This window comes from Salmo salar, chromosome ssa07 (genome assembly GCF_905237065.1).
Source record: "Salmo salar chromosome ssa07, Ssal_v3.1, whole genome shotgun sequence".
Lineage (NCBI taxonomy): Eukaryota > Metazoa > Chordata > Actinopteri > Salmoniformes > Salmonidae > Salmo > Salmo salar.
In genome coordinates, this window is record NC_059448.1 from 24637030 (window position 1) to 24651634 (window position 14605).

The following is a 14605-nucleotide window of genomic DNA, read 5'->3' on the forward strand; positions in this document are numbered from 1 at the left end:
AACATTCTGACCCTATGAACACACAAACACACACAGACTCACATACTGAGCACACAGAGACACGACTCTCTCGACTAGAATCTCCTTTGGGCCAGAGCTAGGGTGGAATGGCCGATAGTGATCTCTGCACTCACATCATAGATGGGGCAAGCAGTCAGTGGCATTACTTTGAGATGATTTCCTGATGTAACTTTTTCTATATATTTACAGTACCAGTCAAGAGTTTGGACACACCTACTCATTCAAATCAAATCAAAGTTTATTTGTCACGTGCACCGAATACAACAGGTGTAGACCTTACAGTGAAATGCTTACTTACAGGCTCTAACCAATAGTGCAAAAAAGGTATTAGGTGAACAATAGGTAAGTAAAGAAATAAAACAACAGTAAAAAGGCAGGCTATATACAGTAGCGAGGCTATAAAAGTAGCGAGGCTACATACAGACACCGGTTAGTCTGGCTGATTGAGGTAGTATGTACATATGGTTAACGTGACTATGCATATATGATGAACAGATAGTAGCAGTAGCGTAAAAGAGGGGGTGGCGGGTGGCGGGACACAATGCAGATAGCCCGGTTAGCCAATGTGCGGGAGCACTGGTTGGTCGGGCCAATTGAGGTAGTATGTACATGAATGTATAGTTAAAGTGACTATATATATATTATAAACAGAGAGTAGCAGCAGCATAAAAAAGAGGGGTTGGGGGGGGCACACAATGCAAATAGTTCGGGTAGCCATTTCATTACCTGTTCAGGAGTCTTATGGCTTGGGGGTAAAAACTGTTGAGAAGCCTTTTTGTCCTAGACTTGGCACTCTGGTACCGCTTGCCATGCGGTAGTAGAGAGAGTCTATGACTGGGGTGGCTGGGGTCCAGGGTTTTTCTTAATTTTTACTATTTTCTACATTGTCCAAAAATAGTGAAGACATCAAAACTATGAAATAATACATATGGAATCATGTAGTAAACAAAAACGTGTTAAACAAATCAAAATCGATTTTAGATTATTCAAAGTAGCCACCCTTTGCCTTGATGACAGCTTTACACACTCTTGACATTCTCTCAACCAGCTTCATGAGGTAGTCTCCTGGAATGCATTTCAATTAACAGTTGTGCCTTGTTAAAAGTTAATTTGTGGAATTTCTTTCCTTCATAATGCGTTTCAGCCAATCAGTTGTGTTGTGACAAGGTAGGGGTGGTATACAGTAGCTAGCCCTATTTGGTAAAATATGAAGTTCATATTATGGCAAGAACAGCTCAAATAAGCAAAGAGAAACGACAGTCCATCATTACTTTAAGACATGAAGGTCAGTCAATACGGAATATTTCAAGAACTTTGAAAGTTTCTTCAACCATCAAGCGCTATGATGAAACTGGCTCTCATGAGGACCGCCACAGGAAAGGAAGACCCAGAGTTACTTCTGCTGCAGAAGATAAGTTCATTAGAGTTACTAGCCTCAGAAATTGCAGCCCAATAAATGCTTCACAGAGTTCAAGTAACAGACACATCTCAACATCAACTGTTCAGAGGAGACATCGTGAATCAGGCCTTCATGGTCGGCTGCAAGAAACCAGTACTAAAGGACACCAATAAGAAGGAGAGACTTGCTTGGACCACAAAACACGAGCAATGGACATTAGACCGTTGGAAATCTGTCCTCTGGTCTGATGAGTCCAAATTTGAGATTTTTTGTTCCAACCGTTGTGCCTTTGTGAGACGCAGAGTAGGTAAACGGATGATCTCCGCATGTGTTGTTACCACCGTGAAGCATGGAGGAGGAGGTGTGATGGTGTGGGGGTGCTTTGCTGGTGACACTGTCAAAGATTTATTTTGAATTCAAGGCACACTTAACCAGCATGGCTACCACAGCATTCCGCAGCGATAAGCCATCCCATCTGGTTTGCGCTTAGTGGGACTATCATTTGTTTTTCAAGAGGACAATGACCAAACACTCCTCCAGGCTGTGTAAGGCCTATTTTTGTCCAAGAAGGAGAGTGATGGAGCACTGCAGCAGAAGACCTAGCCTCCACAATCACCTAACCAGAACCCAATTGAGATGGTTTGGGATGATTTGGACCACAGAGTGAAGGAAAAGCAGTCAACAAGTGCTCAGCATATGTGGGAACTCCTTCAAGACTGTTAGAAAAGCATTCCAGGTGAAGCTGGTTGAGAGAATGCCAAGAGTGTGCAAAGCTGTCATCAAGGCAAAGGGTGGCAACTTTGAAGAATCTAAAATATATTTTGATTTCTTTCACACTTCTTTGGTTACTACATGATTCCATATGTGTTATTTCATAGTTTTGATGTCTTAACTATTATTCTACAATGTAGAAAATAGTAAAAATAAGATTTTTTTTGAATGGGTAGGTCTGTCCAAACTTTTGAGTGGTACTGTACATATTATGGTACAAATGTTGTATCACTTTGTATCACTGTGCTATGGTATATGGCAGGGGTATTCAAATTCTTCCTTGGAGGTCCAGGGTACTGCTTGTTTTCTGTTCCACCTGATAATTAATTGCACTCACCTTGTGCCCCAGGTCGAAATCAGTCCTTGATTACACATACACATTATCTTTTGTTGTTGTATTGTTTGTATTATTATTATTATTATTATATGTTTTGTTGTATTGTTTGTATATCACATTTGGGTGAGTGTCCTTGTCTGTCAGTGTACCAGTGTTTTGTTACTTGTCATGTTTTTAGTGGACTCAGGGAGAATAGCTGCTGCCTCTGCAAAAGCTAATGGGGCTCCAAATAAATAGAGGGGAATGGATAAAACTGCCATTGAATTTGGCCGATTATATGTTATGGTTGTCTGTCTCCCCCAGGTAGGGAGCGTCTGTCGGGCATCCTGGGTGTTAGTGCTGAACAGGCCAGACACTTCCAGGACAGCTTCCTCCACACCTACAGAGAGGTCCAGACCTTCATACACACCACCATCCAACAGTGCCACAAACAAGGTATGTGTGTGGAGTAGGGGGTGGGGGGGTGGGCTCACTGTGTGTGTCTTTCTGTGCGTATGGGTGGATGCGTGTTTGTGTGTGAAAAATATGTGCTTGTATTGGCATGACTGAGACAAACTGCCTGTGGACGGGGAGGAGAGAGGTTGGAGGGGTGGGTTAATGGTTCAACCAGGACACTCGATATATCCTGGCCGATATGCTAACACAGCACACTTGAGACTGTAGCACTGCGGCCTAGAGTCAACACACACACACTCCCTGGCCTCTGCGCTCTCAATCACACTGAAAACATTTAGTCCAGGCAATAGGCCAATCGACGTCTTTGAACGCTGAAAACACCTTTTACAGCTTAAAACTCTGATATGGAGGAAAGACATTGTTGGTTGGTGTGACTAAGATTTCTCAAGAATGATTCAGGAATACTTAGCTTTTCTTGCGTCTTGTGTTCATTGAGATTGACCTGCCCCCTAAACACATGTTCTGTGTTATCCTGATATCTTATATATTGATGCTTTTTACCGTAGGAACATTTTGAGAAAATATTCTGATAAAAATTATTTTTGTATTCAGTTAAAATATGCAGTTAAAGTTTAAACTTCTAGAAAGAGTATAGCAGAGAGGGTCTCTGTCATAGTGGCATAACAGCCATCGACCCCGACACGCACCGACAAGCATTCTGTCACCCATGGCAACCAATCACCGTTATTACACCCTCTTCATCTCTAAATGAGCCGAGCGCAACGGAATGCTCGTGAGACGCCACACAGATCGCCACAAAAATGCTGTAACTGAGCATGCTCGCTGGGGACCAGTGTAATGTCGTCCGGAACGAACCGTTGTAATTTCAGTCATCGCCGTGGCGCCACTCCTGGGATTTATCAGCCTCACCTGTCAGAGCTCTCTCTCTCTCTCTCTCTCTCTCTCTCTCTCACACAAACACACTATCTCTCTCCCTAACCTCTTTCTCTCTCGCTGTCTCTCTTTATTTTTCTCCTTCTATTTCTCTCTTTTCCCTCCTCTCACTCTCTCTTTCTCTCGCTTCATTCTCCCTAACTTTCTCTTTCTCCCTCTACCTCTCTCACAGCCTAACAGAGATTTCAGTTGATCAATAAACATCTCAGCTTGGAATCTGCTCTAGCTAGGGCCAAGAGGCCGCTGTGTGTGTGTGTGTGTGTGTGTGTGTGTGTGTGTGTGTGTGTGTGTGTGTGTGTGTGTGTGTGTGTGTGTGTGTGTGTGTGTGTGTGTGTGTGTGTGTGTGTGTGTGTGTGTGTGTGTGTGTGTGTGTGCGCCTGTGTGTGTGTGTGCGCCTGTGTGTGGTGTGTGTGTGTGTGTGTGTGTGTGTGTGTGTGTGTGTGTGTGTGTGTGTGTGTGTGCGCCTGTGTGTGTAGCCATTTTCTCTAACTGAATATAGTGCTATCTGGCTGTGCATGCCTCTCTCATCAAAACAGAATTGTTGATTTATACTCTGATGTTGAAATGAGCTCTGGCCCCATTTCGCACTGGCATCCTCTCTTATTTTCCATATACTTCCTTAGCCATCACACACTATCAGGGAGGTCCCCAAAGGACATGTGTCATACCTATACTTCTAAAGACATGATGAAGGGAAGAGGAGGAGGTGGCGGGGAGCTTTATATATCCAGTACCAACAGGGGAAATTAAAAGAGAGAGAGAGAGAGAAAATAGGACAAGTCATCAAGAGGACACAGTGAAAAGGGGATTTACAGATGCATCTTCAGTTCACAAACACTGATGTGTAATAGATAGTAAACCTACACACACACACATCAAGAGACTGTCCATCTTCCAGACTTCACTGCCTCCGCGGCCAAGAAACGAGCAGCGTTTGACAACGCAAAGCGTCTTCTGCACGCCTGTCCGGGAGTAAAGTTTGGCCTCTTCTTCCCAGCTGAGCTGAGGATCACACTACCAAGCGGAGTTCAACAACCCGACCGCCGCAATTGACTTTATCAAGAACTTGAAGGAAACTGCTCCCCCGGCCTGACCTGAGCAACGAGATGGACACTTAGCCTATCTGCAGTGCAGCGTTTGATATGTAAGGCCCAACACATGTAGCCTACCACAGTGCCTTCTAGTGTTCTATTTGCCTTTTACGTACATTCTCCTCATCATCAGCTGAAATAGTAAGCCTCAATTAAATAAAAAAAATGTTAGATCTTTCTTCACTGTTTTCTATGTGGGCTTGTGAAACAGGTCCATTTTTATTTTGATGAGTGACACTAGATAGGCCATAGCCTGTCATGATGCCAATGTTATTTGATTTAACACCCTGTTGTCACAATTAGTAAACTGTGCTTTCTATAGTTTTTTTGTTGTTGTATATACAAAGTATGTGGACTCCCCTTCAAATTAGTGGATTCGGCTATTTCAGCCACACCCGTTGCTGACCTGTATACAGTGGTGGGAAAATTACTCAATTGTCATGCTTGAGTAAAAGTAAAGATACCTTAATAGAAAATGACTCAAGTAAAAGTGAAAGTCACCCAGTAAAATACTACTTCAGTAAAAATCTAAAAGTATTTGGTTTAAAATATACTTAAGTATCAGAAGTAAATGGAATTGCTAAAATGTACTTAAGTATCAAAAGTAAAAGTAGACACCATTTAAAATTCGTTATATTAAGCAAACCAGACTTCACAATAAAACATTTGTAAAAACAAATTGACAGATAGCCAGTGGCACACTCCAAAACTCACACATAATTTACAAACGAAGCATTTGTGTTTAGTGAGTCCACCAAATCAGAAGCAGTAGGGATGACCAGGTATGTTCTCTTGATAAGTGTGTGAATTGGACCATTTTCCTGTCAAAATGTAACAAGTACTTTTGGATGTCAGGGAAAATGTATAGAGTAAAAAGTACATTATTTTCTTTAGGAATGTAATGAAGTAAAAGTTGGCAAAAAGATAAATAGTAAAGTACAGATACCCCAAAAAACTACTTAAGTAGTACTTTAAAGTATTTTTACTTAAGTACGTTACGCCACTGCCGGTGTATAAAATCGAGCACACAGCCATGCAATCTCCACAGACAAACATTGGCAGTAGAATGGCCTTACTGAAGAGCTCAGTGACTTTCGGCGTGGCACCGTCATAGGATGCCACCTTTCCAACAAGTCAGTACATCAAATGTTTGCCCTGCTAGAGCTGCCCCTGTCAACGGTAAGGGCTGTTATTGTGAAGTGAAAATGTCTAGGAGAAGCAACGGCTCAGCCGCAAAGTGGTAGGCCACACAAGCTCACACAACGAGACCGCTGAGTGCTGAAGCACGTAGCACGTAAAATTAGTCTGTCCTCGGTTGCAACACTCACAACCAAGTTCAAAACTGTCTCTGGAAGCAACGTCTGCACAATAACTCTTTGTCGGGAGCTTCATACAATGGGTTTCAATGGCTCGCCGTCATTGGACTCTGGAGCAGTGGAAACGCGATCTCTGGAGTGATAAATCACGCTTCACCATCTGGCAGTCCAACGGACGAATCTGGGTTTGGCGGATGCCAGGAGAACACTACCTGCCCGAATGCATAGTGCCAACTGTAAAATTTGGTGGAGGAGGAATAATGGTCTGGGGCTGTTTTTCATGGATTCACCTGGTCATGGAAAGAGCAGGTGTTCTTAATGTTTTGTACAGTCAATGTACACACGCATGCCTCATTCATGGCTCCAACACAGTCAAACATCAACATTCACACCCATGCACATTCCTATGTATGACCATCACACTAGTCATCCGTGACTCATGAATGAATGTTGACAACAAGTTAGCCCTTTTACATGCTTGTCATTATACCCTAGACCAACAGGTCACATTCCTGTAGGCCAGGTCACGCGTGTAGCCCCCGCTGTATGGGGTGAAATAATACAACCGACACACACTCACTGCGAACACAGATGCTATGAATGAACACACACTCACTGCAAACACACACAAACACGTTACAGAGGGTCATTCTGTGTGTAGGGCTGTGGATTACCTCACTGTGTTCCAGAAGGATTTGCCTGTAAAGCCTGGGCCCTTTGTCCTAGTACTGGAATGCACTAGGACAGACATGCCTGACGTGGGCACGTGTGGGTGGGTGTGTGGGTGGGTTGGTGGTTGGGAAGTCTGAGTGTCAGGGATGGAAAGTTTGAGTGTGTGTGTGTGTGTGTGTGTGTGTGTGTGTGTGTGTGTGTGTGTGTGTGTGTGTGTGTGTGTGTGTGTGTGTGTGTGTGTGTGTGTGTGTGTGTGTGTGTGTGTGTGTGTGTGTGTGTGTGTGTGTGTGTGTGTGTGTCACCCAACTAGTTTACAGTGCTGTTATGACAGGGGACTTTGCTTACTGGAGTTAAATAAATGCAGTCATGCCGTCTGTTTTATTGTTAGAACAGGGATTTTTCCCCATTGAAATTCTTGGGCCGGCTGTCAAACAGTGTAACATTATGATTTTTTGTTATATACATTTTTGGGATATAACAAAAAAAACGCTTTCATGTGTAAAATGAATTGAATAAAAGCAAGATATAACGTATGTAGAAAAGATCATGGACATACAGTATATCTTTTTTAGGCCGTAGCAGCGAATACTGAGTTTTCAGCCTCGCCCCTCTGGAAACGTCTTTCTCAAAGCTGTGGATATGGATCAAGTTCTGCGCATGACTTATTTCACACACACAGCACCCTTCACGGTTCTCTCGTTAATCACCCTCTTCTGAACCATGATGATAGAGCCTAGGTCTCTACATCATATTTCTACACAGCTGAAATAAAAACCCTGTGGCGATTTTGAACGAACATTTAAGGCTACAATGAAGGCTACAATGAAGGCTATATTATGAAGGCTACATTATGAAGGCTACAATGAAGGCCGTTATGTCTGTTATAATGGATATTGCGGTTGAACTACACATTGCATTGGAGAAAAACAATCTGCATTTTGTGTGCTGTTGTAGGCTAATATTTATACTTGCTGCCATATCTCAGCCACTAATCAGAGTTGCTGAAAAATAACGCTACTACTTTGACTGCCTGTCTGCCTCCTGCTTAGCCAATGTTTGCAATGATGATGAAAAAATAACATGAATTAGTCAATTAGACTGCATGTCTAACCCTTTGATATTCTTAGATAGCTGCATTATGAAAGCTACAATGAGTAGCCTTCAAAGTATGCCGACCTCTTGACTTTATTTTACGTTACAGCCTTATTCTAAAATTGATTAAATGCTTTTTTCCCCTCATCACTCTAGACACAATACCCCATAATTACAAAGCGAAGACTGTTTTTTAGACATTTTAGAAAATGTATGTAACAAAAAAATATATTCAGTATTCAGACCCTTTATTATGAGACTCGAAATTGATCTCAGGGTGCATCCTGTTTCCATTGATCATCCTTGAGATGTTTTTGCAACATGATTGTAGTCCACCTGTGGTAAATTCAATTTATTGGGAGCTGATTTGGAAAGGCACACTGTCACGTCCTGACCCAAGTAAGATGTCATTTTCTATAGTAGAATAGGTCAGGGCTTGACAGGGGGTGTTTTTGTGTTTTTCTATGTTTTCTATTTCTATGTTTAAGTTCTAGTTTTTCTATTTCTATGTTGGGATTGTTTGGGTTGATCTCTAATTGGAGGCAGCTGATCCTCGTTGCCTCTGATTAGAGATCATATTTAAGTAGGGGTTTTTCTTCCTGGGTTTTGTGGGTAGTTGTTTTCTGTTTAGTGTATGTCACCTGACGGAACTGTTGTCGGTCGTTTTGTTAAAAAGTATATTCATTAAAAGTAAATATGAGCACTCTACACGCTGCGCCTTGGTCCCCTTTATACGACCCGCGTTACACACACCCATAAGGTCCCACAGTTGGCAGTGCATGTCAGAGCAAAAACCAAGCCATGAGGTCGAAGGAATTGTCCGTAAAGCTCTGAGACATAATTGTGTCAAGGCACAGATCTGGGGAAGGGTACCAAAAAATGCCTGCAGCATTGAAGGTCCCCAAGAACACAGTGGCCTCCATCATTCTTAAATGGAAGAAGTTTGGAACCACCAAGACTCTTTCTAGAGCTGGCTGCCCGGCCAAAATGAGAAATCGGGGGAGAAGGGCCTTGGTCAGAGAGGTGACCAAGAACCCTATGGTCACTCTGACAGAGCTCCAGAGTTCCTCTGTGGAGATTGGAGATCCTCCCAGAAGGACAACCATCTCTGCAGCACTCCACCAATTAGGCCTTTATGGGTAGAGTGGCCAGGCGGAAGCCACTCCTCAGTAAAAGGCACATGACAGCCCGCTTGGAGTTTGCCAAAAGGCACCTAAAGGACACAGACCATGAGAAACAAGATTCTCTGGTCTGATGAAACTAACATTGAACTCTATGTCCTGAATGCCGAGCGTCACGTCTGGAGGAAACCTGGCACTATCCCTATGGGCTCCCGAGTCGCGCAGCGGTCTAAGACACTGCATCTCAGTGCTAGAGGCGTCACTACAGACACACTGGTTTGAATCCAGGCTATATCACAACCGCTGTGATTGGGTGTCCCATAGGGCAGTGCACAATTGGCCCAGCGTCGTCCGGGTTTGGTCGGTGTAGGCCGTCATTTTAAATAATAATTTGTTCTTAACTGACTTTTCTAGTTAAATAAAGGTTAAATAAAAATGGTGGTGGCAGCATCATGCTGTGGGAATGTTTATCAGCGGCAGGGACTTGAAGACTAGTCAGGATCGAGGAAAAATGAACAGAGCAAAGTACAGAGAGATCCTTGATGAAAACCTACTCCAGAGCGCTCAGGACCTCAGACTGAGGGCAAAGGTTCACCTTCCAACAGGAGAACGACCCTAAGCACACAGCCATGACAACGCAGAAGTGGCTTCGGGACAAGCCTCTGATTGTCCTTGAGTGGCCCAGCCAGAGCCCGGACTTGAACCCGATCAAACATCTCTGGAGAGACCTGAAAATAGCGGTGCAGCGATGCTCTCCAGCCAACCTGACAGGGCTTGAGAGGATCTGCAGAGAAGAATGGGAGAAAGTCCCCAAATACAGGTGTGCCAAGCTTGTAGCGTCATACTCAAGGCTATAATAACTGCCAAAGTTGCTTCAACAAAGTACTGAGTAAAGGGTCTGAATACTTATGTAAATGTTATATTTCAGTTTTTTATTTTTAATACATCTGCTAAAATGTCTAAAAAAACTTTTTTCATTGTAATTATGGGTTACTGTGTGTAGGTTGATCAGGGAGAAAAACAATTGAATCCATTTTAGAAAAAGTCTGTAAGGTAACAAAATGTGGAAAAGGGGTCTGAATACTTTCCGAATGCACTGTAACTGCATTGGGGCAAGAAACAATCTGCGAGGTTGTACAAACACGTTGATCTTTTGTGTACAACATGTAAATAGCTGCATGTAGCCTAGCTCCCCTCCTGAAAAACAAACATGAAAACAAGCTTATGCTTAATAGTTTACTGAGACATGGAATGCAGTAGTTGTTGACCATGTCCTTTGTGTACGACATGAAGTGTGTAGGCTACACCAGACAAAGGCGTTCATCACCAATCAAAGCAGCACTGAGCAGCAGCTACGTAGGCAGCGAAGTGCGCAGCAGCTACGTTAAAAAAATGTGCTCACATTATTTTTTTTGTTGCCGCATCAAATCGGATTTCCAGAAAATCCGGAACCACAGCCACTCTGTAATTTAAAAAAATATATATAATCTTTGAGAACTAACAATAATCACCAAAATAAAAGCTTGAAAATTAAAAAAAAAACAATGAATTTAGCAGTATAGATTTTGTTATTATGTTTGAGCAAAAGAACACAGCATTAGCCAATGCAAAATGCATAGAATTGCAGGAAATTAGCTTTAAAACTGCCAAATGTTCTCTCAGGTACATGGCAAAAAGTGTAGAATTGCAGCAAATTAGCTTTAAAACTGCAAACATGGATCCCAGCTCCATTAAGAAATGTGTAGAATTGCAGGAAATTGATTTAAAAATACCAGCATTTCTCTACACAGCCAAAATGTTCTCTATAATTCAGCCGGGCCAACCACGCCCATTGCAAGGCCCCGTACCGCGCCCACCACCTAAGCCCCCTTTTGATCCAGAATAAAACCTGTTAGAATACCAAACACATCATCCTTCCTCATATCTTTCAATTGCAGTGTAAATAACCTCTAGTACTGTACCTGTGTGTTGTTGTTGCCTAGGTTACGTGGTGTCTATTATGGGCCGGCGAAGGACACTTCCTCACATCCACTCTACAGACTGGGGAGTCCGCATGCAGGCTGAGAGACAGGCCGTCAACTTTGTGGTCCAAGGTAGTGTGGAGGGGACGGGCGTGTGTGTGTGTGTGTGTGTGTGTGTGTGTGTGTGTGTGTGTGTGTGTGTGTGTGTGTGTGTGTGTGTGTTGTGTGTTGTGTTGTAGCTTGAGTGTATGCGTGCATGTGTTAACTTCTCTTCTTCTGGCTTTCTGTTTCTTCTCTCTAGGGTCAGCTGCTGACCTGTGTAAGATGGCCATGATCCGTATCTTCTCTCAAGTCTCCTCCTCCAGCTCTCTCTCCGCCAGGTTAGACCAAGACTACATCCCAAATGGTACCCTATTTCCTATATAGTGCACTACTTTTGGCCAGAGCCCTATGGGTTCTTGCCATTAGTAGTGCACTATCTACAGAATACGGTGCCATTTGGGATGCAGCCCAACTTCACCTCTCCTCACCCTTCTCTTCCTCCTCCTGTTCTCCATACAATAATGGGCAATTTTCATTCCAGGAATTTACTTTCAATTTATCTTCTGAGTTCAAATTGAATCTACCAACCCTGCTGCCAAGATTCTCTTTCCCTTCCTCCATCCTTCCCGCTTTCCCTCCCTTTCCATCTCCCTCCATGCCCTCCCTTCCTTGAACCTCTCTCTCCCTTTCCCTCTCTCCCCTCCCTCCACCCATCCCTCCTAATCATAGCTCAGGGTCATCCAGTCACTCCACATCATTCACTTACCTCGCCGCAATCATCAGTTTCAACCACTCATCTTTGTCTTTTTACCCTGAGTGCTCTCTCTGACGCAGCCCACGTTGTTTTCTCTCTGTCTTCTTTACTCCCTCCCTCTATTTCTTTTTTACCTTTATTTAACTAGGCAAGTCAGTTAAGAACAAATTCTTATTTACAATGACGGCCTACCCTGGCCCAACCCTCCCGTAACCCGGACGACGCTGGGCCACTTGTGCGCCACCCTATGGGACTTCCGATCACGGCCGATTGGGATCAAACCAGGGTCTGTAGTGACGCCTCTAGCACTGCGATGCACTGCCTTAGACCGCTGCGCCAGTCGGGAGGCGATGTTTTCTTCTCTATTCCTTTGTCTCTCTCACCGCTTGTCCCCTTTTCTTTCTTTCTCTCTTTCTTTATTTCTCTCACTATCTCTTTATGTATTATGTCCTGTCCAGGCTGATAGCTCAGCTCCATGACGAGCTGCTCTACGAGGTGGAGGACTCTCAGGTGGAGGAGTTCGCAGGTGAGACGTCACACAATCACACAAAGGTCAGACGTCACACAATCCCCCTCTTCTCTCCAGGTCATACACATGAGATATATAATCTTCAAGCTTCGACCTACTTCAACTCATCAGAGATATTCATATGTAATATGTGGTCCTGTGTGGCTCAGTGGGGTCCTGTGTGGTTCCGTTGGTAGAACATGGCGCTTGCAACACCAAGGGCCGTGGGTACGATTCCCACTGGATCCACCCATACAAATGTATACACACATGACTGTAAGTTGCTTTGGATAAAAGCGTCTGCTAAATGGCTTGTATTGTTTTATTTATTAGTATGTGTTTCTGTCTGTCCCTTTGTGACACAGTGTTGGTCAAGAACACTATGGAGTCCCTGCAACACATCGATTGTCTGGGAGTTCATCTCAAAGTAAGTGAATAGGACTAAAGAACTAAAAGTAAGGAAAAGTATTTTATTTTACATTTTTATATGTACTGTAGCAGTTGTGTGTATTTCATTTGCTGATATTGTCAACCAGGGAGACTGGTTAACTTAACCTATCGTCATGCTATGTTTTATTCTAAAGGAAATAGCGCCGGTCGCTAGCTGGGATATGTGCTTAGCCTTTATTATCTTCAGTAGTTCGCAGAGAGACTAGCAAGGAAACTAGCTAAGTTAGCTTAGCATAGGTCTAGTATGTGTTTTATTGATAAGGTAGTAGCTCCAGTAGCTAGCAAGGAAACTAGCTAAGTTAGCTTAGCGTAGGCCTAGTATGTGTTTTATTGATAAGGTAGTAGCTCCAGTAGCTAGCAAGGAAACTAGCTAAGTTAGCTTAGTGTAGGCCTAGTATGTGTTTTATTGATAAGGTAGTAGCTCCAGTAGCTAGCAAGGAAACTAGCTAAGTTAGCTTAGCGTAGGCCTAGTATGTGTTTTATTGATAAGGTAGTAGCTCCAGTAGCTAGCAAGGAAACTAGCTAAGTTAGCTTAGCGTAGGCCTAGTATGTGTTTTATTGATAAGGTAGTAGCTCCAGTAGCTAGCAAGGAAACTAGCTAAGTTAGCTTAGCGTAGGCCTAGTATGTGTTTTATTGGTAAGGTAGTAACTCCAGTATCTAGCAAGGAAACTAGCTATGTTAGCTTAGCGTAGGCCAAGTATGTGTATTATTGGTAAGGTAGTAGCTCCAGTAGCTAGCAAGGAAACTAGCTAAGTTAGCTTAGCATAGGCCTAGTATGTGTTTTATTGGTAAGGTAGTAGCTCCAGTAGCTAGCTGCTTCCTGTCTTGCTGTGTGACAGCGGGAGGCCAGGTGAGTGATGATGAGAATCTAGGTCAGAGTGGTACTACGCACACGCTGTCACACACACACACACACCTCTTCTCCACACTCCTGCCAATGCTGATGTCTTACACACGCTTACATACACACAAATACACCTCAGTTTGATGTCCCCCTCCCCCACCCTGTGTGTTTTACCCAGGTCCCCCTGAAGGTGGCGGTCTCAAGTGGCAAGTCCTGGGGCTCCATGTCCGAACTACACCTCCCCCAAACATCTCTCCCCCCCTCTTCCTGAGTCCCTCTCTCCATCTCTTACTCTCTATCTCTCTCCCTCTTCTCTCCCTCATTGTGTTGCATCCCCATCGCTATGGAAACCAGGCAGATGCAGCTCCTCCAAGCTCCCAATTCTCCTTCTCGCTCCCTCTCTCTCTCTCTCTCTCTCCCTCTCTCTATCCAATTCTCTCTCTCTCTCACACACACACACACCCCCCTCTCTCTCTGCCGTATCAGGGGGCACCGGCAGGAGCCTCCCACTGGAACGCATCAGTTTCTCTTTTTTCACCCTCCCTCCATTTTGTGGAATTGTAGTCCTCCTCTCTTCACATTTTTCTGTTCTCACCCCTCTTGTTTAGATTTTTGGTTTCTGTGTTCCGTTGCCAAGGAAAAACCACACTTTGAGAAATTTGTTTGGCATTGTTGCCTTTTTAAAAGTATTTTTCAGCTACAGTAAATATACCTGATTAGCTAGATAGCAGTCAGAGTTTTTTTTTAAGGTTCTATACTATGTTTGATTGTATTTATTAACTGATATCCTGTCTGAATTTCCTATTATTGCATTAATTGTAAAGTAAAGCTGGACAGGTCAATGTATTTCTACAATAAAGTGAAACGATCTAGTC

At 43.5% G+C, this 14605-nt stretch overlaps 1 protein-coding gene across 1 annotated transcript in view; it reads left to right on the plus strand.

Annotated features, from left to right (window-relative positions):
* Positions 1-14605, plus strand: part of LOC106608808 (polymerase (DNA directed) nu) — a 69147-nt gene extending 54542 nt beyond the window's left edge. The window contains exons 14-19 of the mRNA XM_014206966.2: positions 2832-2963; positions 11153-11263; positions 11433-11511; positions 12386-12453; positions 12801-12862; positions 13909-14605. Of these exons, the coding sequence (XP_014062441.2) occupies positions 2832-2963; positions 11153-11263; positions 11433-11511; positions 12386-12453; positions 12801-12862; positions 13909-14001 (545 nt within the window). The 3' untranslated portion in view covers positions 14002-14605. The remainder of the gene's footprint in view (positions 1-2831; positions 2964-11152; positions 11264-11432; positions 11512-12385; positions 12454-12800; positions 12863-13908) is intronic.